Below are 23,444 nucleotides of genomic sequence, written 5' to 3' on the forward strand. Positions count from 1 at the left end.
TGAGAGGTAAGTACAACTATTTAATAATTAAGTTTTACCTAACTTATACAGTTGCATATCAATTGTAAATAGACACAATTAGGCAAAAAGACAACATTACAACAATATGATGGAATTGGCCATCGTTCACAACACTAACAACCATGTGACTGAATTTAAAACACATATCCATTTTAAATTACATAGCACAATACGGGGTCGCAATACTACTAAGCATGCACCTTTAACACATGCTGAACTACAATACTAACAACCATATGGTTGGATTTATATGTGTGATTATATACTAACCTTATATCTTCCTGTTACCTCCGACACGAAACCGGATGCTATCGCGTGGCTATGTCCTTCACAAACTAATGCAGCTTTCTACTTGTGAGGAGCTACTAGGCTAAGGTTAACTCACTCACTTATATAATATGGTTTCCCCCAATACTAATAACCATGGGGTGTCGTACCCCTAATCTAGCCTCCTCATGACCGGTGGAGACTAGTTAGATTTGAGTCTCTCATAAAATCAATGGAATAGCCCCAATCAACCATGGGACAAGGCCTACCTCCCTATTCTAACGGTCGGTATCAAGGTAAGTTCTCTATTCCAACTGTCACTGCTAATACCATGTGGATTTAAATTAACTACTTCTTCTCTCCTTAGGCGAACTCTCACCATTGATCATGCTATATACAACTCACATAATTATGCATTTTATTGAAACATATTATGTCATATGACTCACATACTCCTACTCAATTACTCTAAATGCTCGACATTATAAATCACAATTTTCACTCACAATAACATGCCATAATAATTTCATAAATCACAATTGGATGGCATGTAAGAGGTTTTTATTTATCAAACCATTCACAAGTTCATTGTTTGCCCAAAATTGCATCTATAATTCATAATATAATTCACAATTCAAAACAATCAATTTTCAACTAATAACAAATTAATATTCAACTATATAAAGTTAGGTTTTCCTAGTTACCTCAAACCTTTAAGAGATCAAAGGTTTACCCCTCACACAAAATACTTCCAAAGCTTCTCCCAAGCTTGAATGGTGCCAAATTAAACCACACTACAAACATAATGCAAGGATATCATCATCATCCCATTTTGTGAGTTTTCTAACATTAATCTCCACTCACTCTATTTTATCAATCCATAAATCACTACCCATTCATACACAATAGATTCATTAGGTTCTATTGACTTACATTACCATTAATGAGTCATTAAACTACCATTAATGAATATCAAACTCTTCCAACTACCTCATTTATGTTGATTTTCAGACATTAAGTGCTCCTCTCAACCAACCATACACAAAATCATTAATGTAGGGTTTAACTACCTCAAACAACTTTCATTATATCCATTTTAACCAATGGGATCAGACTCATAACTCCTATGAACTGAAAATCACTATTAATGCTTAAACCCTAACTCAAACCTTTATAAATGAGGGAGAGAAAGGAAGAAGAGGGTATAAATTACTTACCTTGGGTGTTGGAAAGCTTCAATCTGTCCTCAAGGGTTTCAATGTTCATGCTCTAGTAGAGCTCAACCGTGTTCTTCAATCTTATCCTTTCTCTTCTATGTTTTTCACACACAAAATCGTATATGATAAATGAGATTTTTGACACCGCCCTTCGCCATGGCGCGTGGTATAGAGAGGCTTGTTGCATTTAAATCTGCCTCTGTGTGCCACAGCAGATTAACCACACACCTCATTATGTGGCACAAAGGACATTCTTTCACTTTTTCTTCATCTTTCCTTACCTGGGTGGCTTACCATCGATCCGGACTCACTTTTATGGCTGAAATTATAATTAATTGTACCAATTAGGCCCCTCTAGCCACACACCTCATTAACTCATTAATCACACTCATTAGGCTAACAAATTATGCTTAATTTTCTCGGATGTTACAGGTTCCCTCACAAGTTCACTCTCTCTAAAATGAATTGGGAAGGATAATCACGAAAGGAAAGAAATAGAAAGGAATAAATTTCTGATGTGGTTTTACTTTTGCTTTGTTTTGCTTGGTTTTTTTATTATTTAGAGGGCATAATAAAAATTTCCAAAAGCTGAAATAAATAAAAATCATTTCATTCTTTTTTTTTAGGCTAGTACAATTTATATAGATAAATTTAGGTATTTAGATTGTTTGGTTGGTTTAGTTATCATTGTTATTGATGTTGGATTAATTACATATTTTTGTGAAGTTTGAAAAATAAGAGAACAATGGGAAAATTCTACTAAATTTTTAAAAAAGTTAAGTAAAAACCTTATATTAAATTAGTCATTGTGATTCTGTTGGCTGACTATTTATATTTGCTATATAATCTATATAATTTACAGGTTTTAAATTCTGGATGTCTAGAAAGATAAATAATTTTTTTAAAATGCACTTTTAACAATAGTTAATTAAAAAATTATTGTAAAAAACCTTTTAAAATGGTTAACTGCAAATAATCATTTTGAAAAGTAACTTTTTTAAAAATTTTAAAATTTTTTTTATATTTGAAGACTTTTCATGTGAAAAATCTTTTTGACATCAGTTAAATAACCAATTTGAAAATGCAATTTTTCACCTCCTTTTTTTTCATTTTTTTAATAATTAATGTAAAAAATTTAAAATAATCATAATTAAAAAGATTTTTTATAAGAATGAGAAGAGAAGAAAATATAAGAAGGAAATACTTAAATTGACACAAGCATAAAGAAGTGAGAATATGGTTCTTATCTTCTTCATATAGCCAGCCATTACACACAATGGGACCAACGGGTAATGTGCATTCATGCAGCTAACGGTTCCCACCCTCGTACAAATGGTAGGAGAAGATCACATTAAGTAGCTTGGGTTTATCATCACATATAAAAAGGCCCAAATTTTTTCATTATTTAGATAATACCTCATTCCATTATCAGACTTATATTTGAGCTTGATTTATTAAGGTGAATAACCCAACAGATATAACATAAGAAAAGTTGACTAAATAATTTTATTTTTTTAGTAAAAAAAGTAAGTATATTAACGAATAAAAAAGAAACGGTAAGCAAAAGCAGGAAAAATAAAAAAATTACATTTACTATATAATTTTGTTGATTTACCGAAGGTGACGGGAGGGTTTGACTTAGAATTAATTATAGTTACTCACATGAGCCTCCAAAGCCGTGTCTGCATCAAAACTAACTTGTGGGACATAACTTGGTGACTTTTTATGTGTATGAACGTAATATAATGGAGGAAAAATTAACTTTTTAATTTTTTAACTTGTAACTAACTTATAACTTAATCATTCAATTATAATTTATTATAACTCAATCTTTTAACTTTTAATTTATTTATAATTTAATTTTTCAACTTTTAACTCTTTTATAAATTAGTTCCTCAATTTTTATTTTTATTTTATGTTAACTAATATCCCATATCAAAAAATAAAACGAGAATATTTTAAAATAAGATATAAATATTTCTTTTATTTCTCTTATTTGATAAGGATAATTTTTTAAAAAAATTAAAAAATAAAAATTTAATTATAAATAAGTCAAAAGTTAAAAAATTAAGTCATAATAAATTATAATTGAAAGAGTGAGCTATAAAATTAAACAATTAAAAAATTATTTTTTTAATTAATTACTTGTCCTCATTTTTTTCCAACAAAAAATCTGTTATGAACCATGTGTCACATTATGATTTTGTTTCCTATCTTTTCCTCTCCCCTGGCCACCAAAGTCAACATATCCTTCAAAGTCTGTTTGTGCATGTCAAACATTCAAATGCTTTAACATCCACACACATGCACGTGGCCAGCAGAGCTATTCCGCTATCAAAATAGATGACAAAAACTTGGGGATAAAAAATCATATTCTCCAAAAGTCCTCTTGAAAAGTTCCTTGTTTGGATAGAAATTTTTGAAAATTTTATTCACAAAACCTAGAGAGAAATTGGAAACCATGAAACAAAAAAAAAAAAAACAAAAAACAAAAAACAGTTTAAAAATCAGGTTAGTCACTATATTTTCAAGGTTTTGAAACTAAGCATACGCTAAGCTAGCTGATACCATAATTAACCAATTCTGACCACAGTAGTAGTAGTAGTTAATAACAGTAGTGAAGTGTGTGTATAAATATACATATCCGTCGAGCTTCTAATGATAACCAATTACTATTAATATGTTTGATGATCCATCCTATGAGGGTAGAAATTGTAGAATATCGGAGACCTGATCTTTTACTTGCACGGTTAACCGTGGCAGAAATGAAGCTGGTTTCATTAATACTCTGATATCGTAAAATTATTGGGTAATAGTACTGATGAGGGTTGGCAAGTATCCTCACTCCACTTCAGAAAATTTACAAGGAGCCTATGAAATATTTAAAAATTTATTCCATTGTTTCAATAATTTTGAATCCACTATATCTAAATTAAAATATATTTGAGTTCAAATTTTTTTTTGGATCTTTTATATTCCATTCAAACTCAAGAGATTTTAAATTTTGACTACATTATATTTAAATTCAGATTATTTTAATAAAAATATCATTTTAATTTTTCTTTTTAATATTATTTTACAAAGCCAATTATTTATTATATATATATAATTACTTTTTCATTATTTTATATTTTAGATTTTATATAATTATATCACCCCTGGCTCATGGTGCTGCTTTGGCCACCGCCAATGACCCCAGTAACTTTGACAAACACACGATGATATCGCCGTACACTTTATCCCCTGACTTGATGAGGACCTGATCTTCCTTGAGGTCTGGTAATGGCACGCTTGAATGGAGCTGATAAAGACCCAAGCTTTGGTGTGAAACGATGAAGCTGCCATGATGGTTCACGAGGAAAACAAAAGAAAGAATTTCAAATAAGAATCAGGAATATGACTCCATTATTAGTAGGTCCCAAAAAAATATAAAATTTCAGTTCAGTTTAAAAAGATAAAAGTAAAAATAATTTTAACTATAAAAAAGCAAAAATACCCTTCACTTATTGTATAGAATAACTAATTATTAATTTTCTTACATTACTTGTTAATTTACTAAAATGACATGTCAATAATTATAAGACTTAACATGAGTTGTTCAATCATAAGTAATAATATCAGTTGTTAAATTGCTAACTTATTGATTTATTAACATTAGTTATAAATTATTGATAGATCTTGTAATTTACTAACATCAATTGTAAATTACTGATAAGTCTTGTAATTTACAACTAATGTTAATAAATTAACAAATAAAGTTAACAAATTAACTATTAATGTTATTGCTTATCTGATAAATAAATGTAATTTACATGTAATATTGAAAAATTAAGAATTAGTGATTTTGCATAACAAATTTAGATTACTTTAGTCTTTTCACTGGTAAAATTATTTTTACTTTTATCCTCCTAAAATGGATTGAAATTTCAAATGTTTTGGCATCTATTAATAATTAAGTCACATTCTTATTACTCATTTGAAATTCTTCCATGACAAAACCAAGACTGTGATATTCCCATGGTGGGGGAAGAGAGACGCAGGCCATGTGGTGATTTGTAGAATTAATGCAAAATTGGCATGTCTGTTTGATTCACTGTTTAGGAAATTTTCAAGATATGCGTAACGTTTGCAATGATGGATTTAGATTTGAGTTATGTATTTAAATTTTTTATTTATTCTTAAATGAAATGAGAGATAAATTAAAATTTGAAGCAAAAATAAAAAATAAAAAATAAAGAGTTTATTTTTATTTTTTAATCGACAAGTGATTAAAAAAGATGTGAGAGTTATAAAGATATTAATAGTAAAAATGCAAAGAGAATAAGATATTTGAAGTAATTATAATTTTAAATGATTAAAGTGTATAGAAAATTTGAAATTATAAAGAAATTATAATTTGAAATGAATTTAAATTTAAAATAATTTTAAGTTTATAAATTTTTATATATCTAAATAAGGAATTTGGTTCAAAATCAAGCCTTCATTAATTCAAACACACTATTAGAATATCATAACTGTTTTTTTTTTTTTGGATAAGAATAATAAGTTCTTTCATATTTCATAAAAAGTTCCGTATAAGCATTTATAAATTGGTGTCAATGCATCGTCATCTCGTCCACTAGCTAAACTTATGATTTATGAACGATGAAATTGAAAAGCAATGAGTGGTGCACAAATTATGTTTAAAAAATAAACAATATGTCGATAAAATATTTAAAAAAAATTAATTTATATCTAACGAATAAGATGTGATGTCATTTTCAATTTGTATCTCCCTATTCTTAACATTAAACAAAATAATGATGTTTGATATTAAATATTATTCTAACCAATCTTTAACACGTGAAAGAATCAAGTTTGTTTTAGAAAAATAAAGTCTAATTTATGAAAGGCAGTTAAGAAAATGTGATAAATATTTTTTTAATTTCATAATTTTAGTGATCAAATATAATGAATTATATGTGACAGTTTATCTTATAATAGAAATGGGGAGAGAGTATATTTCTGCATTGTAATTATATAACCTGGATGAGTATTTGATTAAAAAAAAAAACCACAGATAATGATTAAGCAATTGTGAAAATGAGATTTAAATCAATGGATATATAAATATTGAAGGTCTAAGTACACAGCTCCATGTTTTTCACAAAATGATGATGTGAATAGCTTAGTTTCCTGTATGCCACGTTAAGTTGACGCTGAACCCAGTGTTACCTAAGTTTCTTGGGGATGGATAACATTTTTTTTTTTTAAATATTATGTTCCACTAACCAGGGAACCATCTACCTTTAGGGGCTCTCTGTACTGTTGTTAATTCTCTTGCAGTCTCTGGCTGCGCTAGGTTCCGCGTGCATAATTGTCAACTTGAATTGGCCCTGCCCTTTCAAACTCACTCGCACAATGAATGGGAAGCTTAATTATCATTACGGTCTTTAATTTATAAACTAAGGCAGTAGAAATCAAATACGTAAAATCAAATAGAATTACTTATATTTTAATATTTAACTGCATATCATATCAGAAAACATATGTTGACATGATGTGCAGCATATATCCACTGACAAAAGCTGGTTCAGCACTACATAATTTTCTTGATTTACGGAACAAAGATTTTAAATAAAAATTAGAGATGTGATTTAATTTTTAGTAGGTCTCAACAAAAAATTAAAATGTTTAGTTCAGAGGGAAGTAAAAAAAATTTTAATTATAAAAAAACTAAAACAGCCTTCACTTGTTACCTAAAATTACTAGGTGTTAATTTTTTTTACTTCATTTATTAAAGAAATTATTTCACTTCTTAAGCATATTACTTTCCTACAAAAAGCAAAATAATAATAAAAGAAAAAATCATCCCTATTACACACGATAGAAGATTTAAAGAGAAGGAGCAGATTTATTCACGCAATCATGCAACTTCATTATTTTCCTATATCTACATAACAATTGAGCTGATTATCAAACTCATGAGCAACAAATTCAAAGGGGTATTGCTCTGAAAATCAACGTACAAGTGTAGATCAATTGGAATAAAAGAAACAAGGGAAGAATTATTATACCAAACTGGTAAAGGAGAGTCAGAGTCCTTGAAATAGCCAGCCATTCTCAAGCAGTCAACGAGATTACCTCAATGAGAACTTGGTCATCTTTGAGCTGAGGTAAGGGAAAGTGAGATACAGAGACAAATTCAACAATGTCTTCGTTGTCATATTTTTTCTCTTAGGAAGAGGAATATTTTTGTTCGTGAATTCACAAGTGGTATTTGTTTATAATATGATCAATGCCACAATACATTAGTACAAGATATTTGAATAAATGAGACTTTGATCCATTTCTTCTTCTTCTTCTTGTTTTTTTTTTTAATGACAACAATAATTCTACTTCGAGTTTGGTGACCTATGTATGGTGAGTGTCACACACAAAGATACGTTCTTTTCAAATTTTGACTACACAAATCATACACCAATACAAAGTGACAAAATCACATAACCTTGCCAAACTCAGTTATTATTCCATTAAAGATGTCCCATTCACTTAGTAATCACATGAAGAGAGTTGATAGATCACATCAATATCTAATGTAACAATACCATACCAAGATAAAACCGCTCATACAGATACAAAGTTTCAACCATGAAGCACACATAAAGATACCAAGTAACGAACCACACAGCAACCACATCATGAAGATATTTATTTATTACCAATCGGTATAGTCTCCCTTGAACGAGGTAAGCACCAAAACAATCCACAATCTGGAAAGCAATAAACTTGTGTTCATGGAATAGGGTAGACTACTATTTTTCCAGTGGCTCTATTAGATTCCAGGTGGGCAAATGCTTCCGTCGTCTGAGAAAATGGAAATGGACTCTTCGGATCCAGTATTGGCTTCACCTTGCCGTTCTCAATGTAAGGTCTTAACTTTTCTAAACTAGCTCCATCTGATGTTAGTATGAACATAATTGTCGGTGGAATTCCAGCAAGCGGTACTATTGATACCACTTTGCCTCCTTCTTTAATAGCCTTGAATGCCCGTTCAGTCTCTCCTGTTTGTCATTAAAAAAAAAAAAAAACTTAGTCTTATTATGTTTATAATATTAATGATCGATCGTCTTCACAAATCAAACATATTTATTAGCTCAAAATCCCACCTACTGCATCAAACACTACATCAAACTTTTCTGCCAGATCCTCATATTTCTCCTTTGTATAGTCAATAGGTAAATCAGCACCCAAGTTCCTCAACAATTCCAATTTTTTAGTGCTAGAAGTTGCTGCTATTTTCGATGCGCCATAAACATGTTTGGCAAGCTGCATTGCATAAAAATTTGGTTCTCATTTATAACATTACATTAAAGTAACAATTATATAAATATTTCAATTATTATGCACTACACCATTTTGTTTAACGTGTTGACATATCAAACGGTACCTGGATAACAAAGGTTCCAACTCCACCAGCACCACCCAGAACAAGGATGGATTTTCCATCTGAAAAGCCGGCACGCTCGAGCCCTTCATAAGCAGTCTCCAGAGCTAAAGGAATGCTAGCAGCCTCAACAAAGCTCAGATTTGGAGGTTTATGGGCTAGTAGTTTCTCTTCTACAGCAGTGTACTCTGCCAGAGACCCAACCACCATTGGGTGATCCAAGGCTTTCTCATTAAGGTCACCATACACTTCATCCCCAATCTTAAATTTCTTCACTGCACTTCCTACTTTCACCACTACACCAGCAACATCATATCCAGGAACAGTCTACACACATCACGCCCACAACAAGAAAAAAGCCAAATCAATGTAGAATAATAAATAAACATATGGATGAAGACATTGTTTTGATATATTCTCTCCCACCCCCAAACTTCTCAGAGTTAGATTTCCTCCTTTACAAGGAAAGATGTATTGTAGATCTGGACTGTTAAATTGAATTTGATGATGTAGATTTGATATTTTTTTAAAAGTGAATAATTCAGATTTGTAGTGGAGGAACCATGGAGGAAAACCTCAGCTAACCCCCGCTCAAACTTGGATTTAATTTCCTCGTAAATAAATCAATAATTAACATAGAATAGATCGACACACTATATTATTTTATTTGATCCTTCATTCACTCTAAGCAAATGATGATCAAGCTAGCATGATATAAGGGATGTTAGGATATTTTAAAATAATTAGACACTCTTGTCTTTTCCTTAAAAAATTGAAGACGCACCCACTATCACCATGATTTAGAAGCAAAACTGGAAAATGAGTGTGATTTTACTAAATAACAAACTTTTATTAGTATATGAATCGATTAAAAACACTTAATATATAGGGACTGAAGGAATAATTAACAAACTCATAGTCGGTCAGAGAAGCAGTAAAGAAGTGAGAATTTGATGAAAGTGCGATGAATAATAAAGGAAGAGGGGAATAAAAGGCAAAGGCTTACAGGTAAAGGAGAGTCGGTGTCCTTGAAGAAGCCACCCATCCTCTTGTAGTCAATGGGATTGAGGGAAGCGGCGGAGACTTTGAGGAGAACCTGATCATGGCTGAGTTGAGGTAAAGCAAATTCGAGTCCAAATGGAGAACTTCAGATGAGTTGCCATACTCAGAATAGACCCAAGCTTTCATGTGAGAGGGTATGGCCAGAATAGAAGCCGCAGCCATGAGCGCTACAGTGAGCAAAGGAGCAATGAAGATGACCGACACAGAAACGTGATCGATATGGAGATTGTTGGCTGAAATGAGTTGGTGAGTGAACGGGCCAAGCGCTTCCGGCTATTTATCACCATCAATTCAGATTAATTATAAAGGGAAATAATAATAAAATATTTTTAAATTATGTAATTAATAATTTCATTTTTTAAAACGTTGTAATACTATTAAAAATTTTAAGGGTCTCTTTATTTATAATTATATTATCCTTATTAAAAATAATAAGATTGAATTATAATTTTTATTTAAGAAATTATAATTTTTTTATAAATAGCAAGAGTTAAATAAAAAATTATAACTTATTAAATATAATTTTTGTGATTGAAAAACAAATTCACTCACTATTTTTATTTAAAAAATAATTTTTTTTTTTTTAATCGTGAAAATTGAACTAGAAATTATACTTTGTTCAGTATGTTTTTTATTATTAAAAAATAATTTCTCAAAATAATAAACTTTATTCATAATTTTTGTTCAAAAATCACAACTTTTTCATAAAAAATTACAAAAATTAAATAAAAAATCTTAATTTATCAATAAAATAAAATATTTTTTTCTTAAAAATTATTGATAAAGAAATTTTTAAAAATGTTATTAATATTATAATATTTTAAAAAATTAAATTATCATTTACATGAAGTGATTTTATTTTCATCTTTTCAAATAATAATAATAATAATAATTATATCAACGATTTGAAATTATCCATGACCAATAATGGAAGAGAGCCCATCAAGCGAATACGTGAGTTGAATTTTCTCTCTCTTGGTTTCTGTGCCAGGAAAAGTTTTCGCATGGATGATTCAGGTAACCAGAAAATACCACCGGATCAGCCTCCAGATACGGAAGAAAAAGACAAAAGGCAATCAAAGAAAAAGAAGGGCTCACCGGACGAAAATGAAAATCTGATTATGGATGACACTATGGAAGAACCAGAGGCGTCTCCAGAGATGACTGCCAACGTGGTTGATAATCCATCAAGAACTGTTCCAGAAGCTAGATAAGAAACCACTACAGCAAGGAAAATACCTTCATACAATGAATCTTTAATGGGTTTCAATGGCATAGCTAATAATAACACTGGAATGGATGTGGATGAAGATGACGTTTTCACAAAAGAGGATGGAATCTACTGGCCGCTTCTGGAACCATCAGAGGAGGTGAAGAAACTTATGGAGAAATACCCAGAAGTGCCAATCACCTAAGAAGAATATAATGAATGGTGCCAACCTTGGAATATCGCCTTGATTATTACCATACTTGGGAAGAGGTATAATGTCTATCAGTTAAAAATCTTGCTGAGTAAACTATGGAATATTTCTGACTTTGAGCTCATCGATCTTCCAAACAATTATTTCACGGTGAGATTTAAAGAGACTGAAGGTTGGACAGAACAATACAAGAAAGTACTATACGGTGGACCCTGGGTGGTGCAGCAGCATTGTATTCTCATCCAGAGATGGACTCCTTACTTCAACCCTTTTCAAAATTCTCTGGGACGTGTTGCGGTGTGGGTACGTGTTCCAAATATGCCTGTTCACTATTACAATGGGTATTTTATATCCAGGTTAGGGGATCGAATCGAAAGGACCATCAAGGTTGATCTAAACACTCTTGAAGATTTCATAGCTAAAGCTTCCAAAGTAGAACAGGGATGTTATGCACGAATCTGCGTTGAACTTGATCTGCAAAAAAAGTTGATTCCTTTTGTAATCACAGCTGGTGAAGTGTTTCATGTAGAGTATGAAGGACTAAATTTAATTTGTTTTTCTTGCGGTAGATATGGCCACAGAAAGGAAGTCTGCCCATGGAGATATAATAATTCACAAGGTACAGGGGATGGTAACCAGTCACAACACCTTCACTGCTCCCTGGAGAAGTCACCGGAAAAAAGAATCCCGACAGAAGATGAAATATTTGGAACCTGGATGCTGCCACCACGACCCAAGCGATTTCAGTTCTCAAGGTTTGACAAGACAAGAGAATACATAGGTGAATCAGCACGCAACAGCCGAACTTTGAAGAAAGAAGATAGCCGCATTACACAGTATCAATTTGCCGCATTAGTTGACTATGAGGAGGAAGAGGAAATAGAGGAAGAAGTCAAACTTAACCATAAAGTAGATGCTGCAGATTCTGAATCAATAGGCAAAGAGTTGGTATCAAGCTTAAAGAAGAAAGCACTGACAATGACTCCTGAACATTCGTATATCTCGAGGAAAGGAAAAACACCTGTCAAAAAGTCTATGTATAGACCAAAAGGAAAAGAAAATAAAGAGGTTAATTTCCATATGAAAATAGATAAAGGGCTCTATGGATCTGGACCAAACAATAATGTTAATGTTGGGCTTGTCAACCTGGGCTAGTCTGCAAAATGTGAAACAAAAACTGGAAGGCAACGTACCTATGTGGTGGTGCAAGGACAATTAGATAAGTTGGGCCATGTTAACTATTCAGACTTGGGTGAAAAAACTCTAAACTTGACGCAAGCTTCAAACTCACTATGATCTTCTGGAGATTCAGCTCGTCCCTCTACATCACACGAACCTTTGCATGAGGGAGAACCAAACCCAAAGCCTCCTGATTGCAACTTGATGCTAGTTCCTGTTCAGTCAAATAAGAAGGTTTCGAGCCATCATCCTGAGGATAGTGATGATATTCTTGTGGAAGAACCCATATAGGATCAAGACGCTTCTTGCGTAGAGTAAGTGCTCCTTTGGAACTACTCTCTTCCAATATATTGTTTTAATGATAATTTCTTCTTGGAATTGTCGAGGGACAGGCAATAAGGCTTTTCCAGGTATGGTTAGAGATATTGTAAATAAAAATAAGATTGATATCTTATGTCTGTTGGAGACTTGTATTAGTGGGTCTAAAGCTAACTTTATGATAAAGAAATTTGGCTTTCATAACTGGATTCGGGTTGAAGATTCTGGTTATGCAGGAGGGATTTGGATTCTTTAGAATAATTATGAATTTTCAGTTGATTACTTGTGCTCAAATTCTCAACTTATTCACTGCAAAATCACCAAAGCTGATCATTCTGAGACTATGTATGCTACTTTTGTTTACGCAGAAACTACTTATATCAAAAGAGGTCCCCTTTGGGTTTTACTTGAAAAAATCAGTGCCATAATGAATGATGCATGGATAGTCCTTGGAAATTTTAATTCTTATATGTCTCATGGAGATAAGATTGGGGGAGGGGAACCTATCGCTCTGGCCTTGGAACATTTCAATTGCTGTATCCAAAACTCTGGCCTAATTGAGCTTCTTATTGTAGGGAATAATTTCACCTGGGAAAGAATAGGTCTAAAAATTAAACTTGATTGGGCTTTTATGAACATCAATTAGCTACTTGCATTCCCAAATTCCAAAAATCTTCATCGTTTGAGGTATAAATCAGATCATCGTGTTCAAGTTGTCTCCACTGAATCATTTACTCCTACTTCCTCAGACAGCAAATTTTTTAAATATCAAGCAGCATAGAATTTAGAAGAAGATTTTAAAGATGTTGTTGCTAGTGCCTGGCAGGATAAGGAATGGACAGATGGTCTAATTTCCTTTTCTAATTCTGCTCAATGTTGGAACAAGCAAAAGGTTGGTAGCATCCCTCACAAAAAAGGCAAGTTATTAGAAGGCTCGAAGGTATTGATTGAGCTAGAATTAATAATTAGGCTAATGGGCTTTATAGACTTAAGAGAAAGCTTTAGGAAGACTATCTCAAGCTTAATTCACAAGAGGAGCTCATATGGTTTCAAAAAGCAAGATGTGAATGGCTTAAATGGGGTGATAAAAAAACAAAATATTTCCATGCTTCTGCTGTCTTGAGGATAAAGAAGAAGAGGATTGAAGTACTCAAAGATGATAACGATGAATGGGTTGATGACCCTAAGAGATTGAAGACTATGGCAAGCAATTTCTTCAAAGATCTCTATACAAAGGATCCCGAAGTTCTCCCTTGCTATAATTGGCCTTTTTGTTTTCCAGCTATTGAGACTAATAATTTTCTCCATTTATCCAAGGAAGTAGATTATGTGGAAATTAAAAATGCAGCATTCTCTATGGGGGTATTCAAAGCACCAGGACCAGATGGATTGCAAGCCCATTTCTTCTAATCTCATTAGAATATTATTGGTGGAAAAATCTATAAATTGGTAAAAGAAGTGTTCCACGACCCTGTGAAAGTGAAAAGCTTGAACCAAACTAATATAGTTCTCCTTCCTAAAGTTGATCACCCTACCTCTTTAAAGGAATTGAGACCTATCTCTTTATGCAATGTAAGTTTCAAGATTATCACTAAGATCATTGCTAACAGGATCCGACCTCTTCTCAATTCTCTTATTGGAATGGAACAATGCAAGTTTTTAGAAGGGAGGCAAGGGAGCGATAACGTGATTATTGCACAGGAAGCAATTCATACCATGAAAAACAAGCGTACATGCAAGAGCTATATGGCTATTAAAATTGATATGGAAAAAGCGTATGACAGGTTACACTGGGGTTTTATTGACGATACTCTTCACGGTCTTGGTTTTGATAGCAATTTCGTGGCGATCATCATACATTGCATAAATTCGGCTTCTATGAAAGTAATGTGGAATGGTGATACAACTCAAGAATTCTTTCCTTCCAGAGGTCTTAGACAAGGTGATCCACTTAGCCCTTACATCTTTGTGTTGTGTATGGAAAGACTTGGGCATTTAATAAAGGCACAATGGGCTGAAGGAAAATGGAAACCTTTGAGGATTACTTCCGAAGGCCCTTTTATTTTCCACCTCTTCTTTGTAGATGACTTATTCTTGTTTGCAGAAGCTTCTTTAGAGCAGATGGAGATCATTAAGGAAACTATAAGTTCTTTTTGCAGTGTCTCGAGCCATAAAGTTAATCTTGCCAAATCAAAAATTTTTTGCTCTAAGAAAAGCATAATAGAGCAACTCAGCTTAGTCATATCATTGGCATTGGTCTCACTGCAGACTTGGGCAAGTATTTGGGAGTTCTACTTATCCATTCTCATGCTTCCAAAATGATTTTCAATCCTCTTGTCATGAAAGTCAGGAAAAGATTATCTACTTGGAAAAGTAATTACCTAAACATAGCAGGGAGGTTAGTACTCATCAAAGTTGTTTTATCAGCTATGCCCACGTATCTAATGTAGACAATGTTATTACCCACAAGCATTCTCAAAGAAATTGAAAAAATCTGCAGAGGCTTTTTATGGAGTCAAGAGGTAGATAAAAGGAAATTACACTTGATTTCTTAGGATATAGTGAAATGCGGTAAAGAGTTGGGAGGTCTAGGGATTAAGGATCTCAAATATCAAAATACTGCTTTTATTATGAAGCTTTGTTGGAGTTTGATAACTAAACTAGATACTCTATGGGTTCAATGCATAAGGAAGAAATACAAATGCGGAGATAACTTCTATCCTGAAGTCACTCGTAAACAGTGTTCCTTAGTGGTTTGGCAAGCAATCACTCACACTTGGGAAGATTTTATGAAAGGTGTGGGGAAAAAGATAAGAAGCAGACATAATACCAACTTTTGGTGGGACAAATAGTATGCCTTGATCAACCACTTATTTATGATGTTGATCAAACCTATAACAATTAATCAGTCAGATGTGGTCAACCAGCACGTACTATCTACTGGGCAATGGAATATCATTAATTGGATTAATGTCATACCATCATAGGTGATTAAGAAGATAAAGAGGTCAAAACCACCAAGTGGCTTTGAGGCTGATCAACTAAGTTGGAGATCTATTACTGATGGTTCTTTCCCTATCAAATTAGCGTATGATTTTCTCCAAACTATTGATCATAGGTCTCCAGAACCTTTATGGAAGAAGATATGGAAATGGCCTGTTTCTAAAAGAATCAAGTTTTTCTTCTGGCAAGTTACTCATGAGAGATTACTTACAAATTCACTCAGAGCTTTACGTGGTTTAACCATAAACAATGAGTGTCCATTTGAGTGCCATAAAGAGGAATCCATCATACACATCCTTTGAGACTATGATATTTCTAAAAGAGTATGGGAAAGAATTATTAATCTTAATGATTTTACTGCTTTTTTCTCGTTGATTTGCAAGATTGGCTCAAATGGAATACTACTCCAACCCAGGAAAAAGCAAATTTAGAAGATGGCCTTGGATTAAGGTTTTTTATAATATGCGCTGGCTCTTATGGAAGACTCGATGCAAAAGACTCTTTGAAGGAACCCAATTCAAGTCTAATGAGGTTATACATCAGGGTCTTTACTTACTGATGGAGGATTCAACTACCAACAAGTTTAAACATGCAATATTCTAAGGTTTTTTAGATGACGTAGATAGATGGACCCCTCTACTTAAAGGCTATGTTCGTGTGGATGTGGATGCTTCCATTAACCAACAAGGGCATGCCACTTACGGGGGAGTATTCCGAAATGAACAGGGTGATTGGATTCTGGGCTTCAGACGCGAATTAGGAAGAGCAACCATATCAGTTGCTAAACTTCTTACTATAAGAACAGGATTGGAGGTTTGTAACCAACAAAAATTTCAAAAAATCAAACTGTTCTCTGATTCATTGGAAGCCATCAACATGCTTTTTAGGGATTGTCATTTTGATTCTTCATGTAATGAAGTAACGGCAATTCGTGATCTTATTTACAGCAATTGGGACCTTGTCATAAAACAAATGTTCAGAGAGAATTTGAGTTGTACTGATTACTTAGCCAAGAGTGCTTACAATGCTGGAGCAAACACTGTTTTACTTTGGAACTGTCCCTTAGGTTGCTTAGACATCTTGTTGTTGGATAAGAGGAATGCTTAGTTTCTCTTTGCTTTTGTAACTCAAGCATTGTGTCACGGGGCTAGTCTTTCGACCCGTGCGGCACTTAGACAATCTTCACTAAAAGTTGCTAAGTAAGCCTAACTTGTATGAAAGGAGGATGCTTGACTAAGTTGAGGAAAGGGAAAGCTAGTGGGTAAAGGACACTTGAAAGAGAGCTTGGAGAATGTGAGAGTAGTATTGCTTTGAGAACTCAAGGGTTGTGTGTTACAAATGAGGAGGGGTGAGGTATTTATAGGCCTCCCCCTTAGTTCTAGATATTTCCCACCTCTTTAATGTACAGTGGAGATTGAATTGATCCTACGGTTACAAATGATTCTCTAGAATCCTCTCCTAGATATTTACAACAAATATCTAGATATTTACATGGAAAGATCTAGTAGTAAATATTAAAATATTGAAGCTAGAGTTATGTAGACTTCTCTAGAATGTTCTTGCACTCTCTAGCACTCTTAAGCTTGTCCATGACTTCTCTAAAATGTTCTTGCACTCTCTAGCACTCTTAAGCTAGAGTTATGTAGACTTCTTTGAGTTGAATTAATCCATTTTTATGGACTTTGCATAGTGACTTGAATTGATTCGGCAATAACTTGACCATGACCAAGTCACCTACTTGAAACTCAATAGGGCGCCGCTTCTTGTTTGCCCACTTCTTCATTTTACTAGAGGCTTTATCCAGGCATACACGAGTAATGTCGGCTTCTTCTTGCCATTCATTGGTAAACTTATAGGCAGCTGGATTGTCTTCCTTGTATGGTGTGGCAAGTGTGTTGGGGGTTAGAGGTTGTTGCCCGGTAACTATCTCAAAAGGGCTCTTACCTGTCGACTCACTTCGCTGCAAGTTGTAAGAGAATTGGGCCACATCAAGCAACTTAGCCTAATCTCGTTGATAAGCGCTCACATAGTGCCAAAGGTAGAGCTCTAACAAAGCATTGATACGCTCTGTTTGCCCATCGCTCTGAGGATGAAAGCTCGTTGAGAAGTTCAAGTCTATCCCCAAGAGCTTGAAAAGTTCTCTCCAGAATTTCTCGATAAATTAGGGATCTCGATCACTAATGATGCTGCGAGGGATCCCCCATAGCTTCACAACATGCTTGAAAAACAAGTGTGCCGCTTCATCAACTTTGTAATCTGCTGGGGCTGGAATAATGGTGGCATATTTGCTGAATCTATTAACTACCACCATGATACTCCCACATCCTTCAGACTTAGGGAGAGCAACTATGAAATCCATTGAGACACTCTCCCATGGTCTCTCAGCCACTGGCCGAGGTTCGAGTAGACTAGCAGGATGTTGTTGTTCAACCTTATCTTGCTGGCATACTAAGCATGTCCCCACATATGCTTCGACATCATCTTGCATATATGGCCAGTAAAAGTAATTTTATACGAGAGCAAGTATTCGTGCCATACCTGGATGTCCAGCCCACATGAAATCATGGCACTCTTTTAGGACATCCCTTCGAAGGTTGCCCCATTTCGGTACATAGACTTGGTTCCTAATGGTGTAGAGTATTCCATCATTCACCCAGAATCTTCGAGTCTTGCCTTCGATAGCAAGCTTTACTAAGTCGCTTGCAGTTAAGTCTTGAGACATACCTTTCTTGATTCGTTCAAGGAAGTCATTCTGGGGCATACTGGCTATGAGATTGGCTAACTCGGCCTTTCTGCTTAATGCGTCCGCCTCTACATTCGCTTTGCATGGCTTGTACTCTAACCGATAATCAAACTCAACAAGAAAATCTTGCCAACAAGCTTGCTTCGGGCTGAGCTTCTTTTGTGTTTGGAAGTAGCTCATAGCGACGTTGTCTGTCATTATAGTGAACTTACTCCCAAGTAAGTAATGACACCAGGTTCACAGACAATGGATGATGGCAAACATCTCTTTCTCTTACACTGTGTAGCACCTCTTTGTGTCATTAAGCTTGCAACTCTCGTATGCAATAGGGTGCCTTTCTTGCAACAACACACCCCCTATTGCAAAGTCTGAGGCATCGGTGTGTACCTCAAATGGCTTAAAGTAGTCGGGCAAGGACATAACAGGCTCTTGCGCGACCATCTGCTTGAGGTTTTTAAAAGCATCTTAGCAATCCGGTGACCATTGCTAAGATCTATTCTTCTTGAGTAAATCTGTTAATGAAGCAGCAATGGTTGAATATCCCTTGATGAACCGTCGATAGTAGTTCACCAGACCAAGGAATGATCTTAACTTTGGGACCTTGGTGGGAGGTTGCCATTCTTGGATGGCTCAAACCTTAGTTAGGTCCATCATGAGCTTCCCATCCTTGATCTTACGCCCTAAGAAGTCCACCTTTGTTTGGCAAAAGAGCATTTTTCCAACTTAATGTAAAGTTCATGATCAGAGAGTACCTGCAAGACTTTCTTCAAGTGTTAAGCATGCTCTTCGAGAGTCTTGCTATACACCACAATGTCATCTAAGTATACCACCACGAATTGGTCCAAGTATGGGTGGAACAACTTGTTTATGAGCGTGTAGAATGTTGCTGGGGCATTCGTCAGTCCAAAAGGCATGACAAGAAATTCGAATGCTCCATATCTCATCATGCAAGTTGTCTTTGGCTCGTCACCTACGGTGATGTGTACTTGATAGTACTCGGATTGAAGATCAAGCTTAGAGAAGTACTTGGCCTTTCTAAGCTGATCGAACAAGTTAGCAATCAAAGGTATCGGGTACTTGTTCTTAATTGTGATCTTGTTTAAGGCCCTATAGTCGATATACATTTGCAACGATCCATCCTTTCTCTTTTGTAAGAGGATTGGAGTACCATATGGGGCCTTGGATGGTTGGATGTACCCAGAATCAAGGAGATCTTGGAGTTGTCTCCTTAATTTAGCAAGTTATGGAGGTGACATACGGTAAGGTGCCAAGGCAGGTGGTTTGGCACTAGGCTCCAACTCGATCTGATGATCTACCATCTCTTCTGGGAGGTAGTTTCTTAGGCAACTCATCCGACATGACATGATTGTACTCCCATAGCACCTCTTGAATGTAAGGGGGCAAGGTTTCCCGTGGATTGATTGTGCCATCTTCTTCCTCGGTCAATGAACGTGCAGTGGCAACATATCCTTCGGAGTTCTTGAGACCCCTCTTGAATTGCAAAGCAGAAATCATAGGTTTGGATTTCTCCAAGCGCCTCAAGGGGATCACTCAAATCATGTTAGAATCAATGACCACCATAAACTTGGCTTCAGGAATAAGGAAGGTATGTGCTTTGCAAAAGAAAGCAAGTCCTAACACAACTTTAAAATCATCCATAGGGACAACAGTAAAGTCCAGCGTACCTTGCCAGTCCCCGATCTTCACCTTCATATCCTTGGCAATCCCAAGGACTTGTTTGGTTGAAGAGTTTACTACCTTGATGGTGCCTTCTCCCTTGTTGAGTTGGATGTCCAATCTCTTTGCTTCTTCAACCTTCATGAAGTTATGAGATGCTCCTGTGTCGAGCATGGCAGAGGTAACCTTGCCCTTGATAGCAAGATCAGTATAAAGTAGATCCTTCTCTTCCTTCTTGGATGGAGAAAAGAGCCCAGTCAATGTGTTCAAGTGTTGGAGGGAACCAAGGTCAACCTGTTGCTCCTTGTCCCTCTTTTCCTTCATTTCAGTGACCAAGGCATTCATGGCCTTACGGTTGGGGCAGTCGCGAGTCCAGTATAGACCGTCGCATATGAAGCATGGCTTCGGTGGCTTTGAGGCATCACGTTTGGTTGAGGATGGCTTGTCCTGTTTAGAACTTCCACCAAAAGATTTACCACCATCTTTATGATCAGAGTTCTTCTTTGTCCTCCTTTGTCTCCCCCACTCTTACCAGGATTAGACTTCTTGGACTTGGTGGAGTAGTCGATCAAGCACTCAGCAGCTGTAATGGCCTTATCCAGGGTTTGCACCTTGCGCCTGTCGAGCTTTGCTCTAGCCCAGTCTTTGAGTCTGTCTATAAAGTAGAAAAGAGCCTCCTTATCAGATAAGTCTTCTATCTCGAGCATGATGGTAGTAAACTCCTTGATGTAGTCAGGGATACTACCAGTTTGTCTCAACCTACAGAGCTTACCTCAAGCCTCCGTCTCAGCATTGTGGGGAACAAAGTGCTTGTGGAGTTTTGACTTGAACAGCTCCCATGTGTTGAGAGTGCAGATGCCCTTCTCTCTCTCGGCATGCTTTCTGCGCTACCATAGTTAGGCTGCATCCTAAAGGAAATTCGAAGCATTGTTGATTCTGAGCAAGTCATCAGTGACTCCTATGGCCTCGAAGTACTGTTCTAGGCGAAAGAGGAAGTTCTCCACAACTGTGGCACTACGAGCCCCATTGTACATAGCCGGCTTGGGCACTTTCAAGCCCTGAGAAGTGGCGTTTGAAGTACTACTACTAATAGGACTGCTTACACAGCGATGAGATTCCCACTCATGACGAATCTCATTCATCTGGGAGCGTAGACCTCGCACCTCATCTCTAACGTATTTATGGAGATCGAGGAGATTATGTGTGAGGGAACGAATGTCATCCCCCAAATTACAGCCACGTTCTGTAATCATCAACTTGGCAACTCGCATTATCTCAGCATTCTCTTGTGTGAGATTGCTGAGTTGCTCATCGAGTTCCCCAATAGTAGTTCTCACTTCCTCCATATTAGATTCCAAGTTAGTAACATGAGGTTCAAGGGACTCACCTATGGGTGCCTTGCTTCGGCCTCGCTCTCGCTTGGACTTGATGTGAGCTTGCTCTTCTTGTACATAAGCTTGCTCTTGTGCTTCCACGCCAACAATGTTTCCTTTCTCAGTTGCCATCGCGCAATACCTTCCTTCAAGCACAAAGGTTGGAACCGTGCTCTGATACCAACTATCACGGGGCTAGTCTTTTGACCCGTACGGCACTTAGACAATCTTCACTAAAAGTTGCTAAGTAAGCCTAACTTGTATGAAAGGAGGATGCTTGGCTAAGTTGAGGAAAGGGAAAGCTAGTGGGCAAAGGACACTTGAAAGAGAGCTTGGAGAATGTGAGAGTAGTATTGCTTTGAGAACTTAAGGGTTGTGTGTTACAAATGAGGAGGGGTGAGGTATTTATAGGCCTCCCCCTTGGTTCTAGATATTTCCCACCTCTTTAATGTACAGTGGAGATTGAATTGATCCTACGGTTACAAATGATTCTCTAGAATCCTCTCCTAGATATTTACAACAAATATCTAGATATTTACATGGAAAGATCTAATAGTAAATATTAAAATATTGAAGCTAGAGTTATGTAGACTTCTCTAGAATGTTCTTGCACTCTCTAGCACTCTTAAGCTTGTCCGGGAGCCTTCTGGAGGGTTTTGGAATATTCTGGAGCTCCTTAACCTCATGAAAAATGATGAATTGTGACAATTGGCTTGCCTTTGTAACTCAAAAAAAAAAAAAAAAAGAGAAGAGCCCACCAAGCACTAACACTCGAACGTACGGATAAAGTGACGCGTCAGCATGTCGCGATATGTACCTATCAGCATTTATGGGCAACTGCAATTTCAAATCATCAATCATATTTTACTTTTTATAAACGTGGTTTTCTTCTTTTAACTTGACTTTTCATCATTTATTTATTTATTTTTTACTTTCTCTTCACCTGCCATTTCAATTTTTAGATTAATTTTAAAGTGATTAAGATTTAATATTTTATAAAATTTAACTTTTTTTATTTTTTAATTATAATTTTAAATCTTGTAGTTTAAATTAAATTTGTTATAATTTAAATTATTTATTTATTTTTTTCATAATTTTACATTTTAATAAAAATTTTATAAAATACTACTTTCTCTGTTAAAAAATATAAAATATTTTTTTAAAAATATTCATAAATGTAAGTGCAATCATTATTTTTTTTCCAAAAGTACCCTTATTAAATAAATTATGTTATATTTATTTTAAAGTAAAATACTTTATTAAATAAAGGTAAATATGAATAAATAAGGTTAGTTTAAAAATAAATAACAACTCTATTGAAGGGTGAAATTTAATTAAAAATATATTATATTTTTTTAATAAAGGAAATAAATCCAAGCTCTTCAAAATTTGATAAAAGTATACATTGAGATGGTAGTTGAAAATGAGGTGGGAAAAAAATAAGTGGAAAGACACCAAGTCCTGCTTGTTTTCCCCATGAAACAGTGAGATACTATAACAAATTTATATTTAAATATATATTTTCAAAAATGATTTAGGAAATTAAAAACTATTCAAAAAAGTAACACAGATAAGCATGTATTATCGGATGCATTTCAGAGGCGTCTCACTGCATGAGGGCCCTTTTGTGATCCGCTGTCGTAAAAGAAATTTATCATGATACTACTTGGGACCTCCATGTAGTGCAGCCACATCTGGGTCCCTTGACTAGAGCTGTTTCGTTTTTCGTTCAAGTTC

General features: G+C 34.9%; 1 protein-coding gene across 1 annotated transcript; it reads right to left on the reverse strand.

Moving 5' to 3' along the window:
* Nucleotides 1–7,988: 7,988 nt before the first annotated feature.
* On the reverse strand, nucleotides 7,989–10,249 carry LOC129316864 (2-methylene-furan-3-one reductase-like). The gene is given in 5 exon segments (XM_054961232.1): nucleotides 7,989–8,548; nucleotides 8,654–8,813; nucleotides 8,935–9,258; nucleotides 9,938–10,062; nucleotides 10,065–10,249. Coding segments are annotated over 5 exon segments (969 nt in total). The 5' UTR covers nucleotides 10,156–10,249; the 3' UTR covers nucleotides 7,989–8,279.
* Nucleotides 10,250–23,444: the final 13,195 nt, after the last annotated feature.

This window comes from Prosopis cineraria, unplaced genomic scaffold, assembly GCF_029017545.1.
Source record: "Prosopis cineraria cultivar Desert tree isolate PC_DT_omini unplaced genomic scaffold, ASM2901754v1 PC7, whole genome shotgun sequence".
Classification (NCBI taxonomy): Eukaryota; Viridiplantae; Streptophyta; class Magnoliopsida; order Fabales; family Fabaceae; genus Prosopis; species Prosopis cineraria.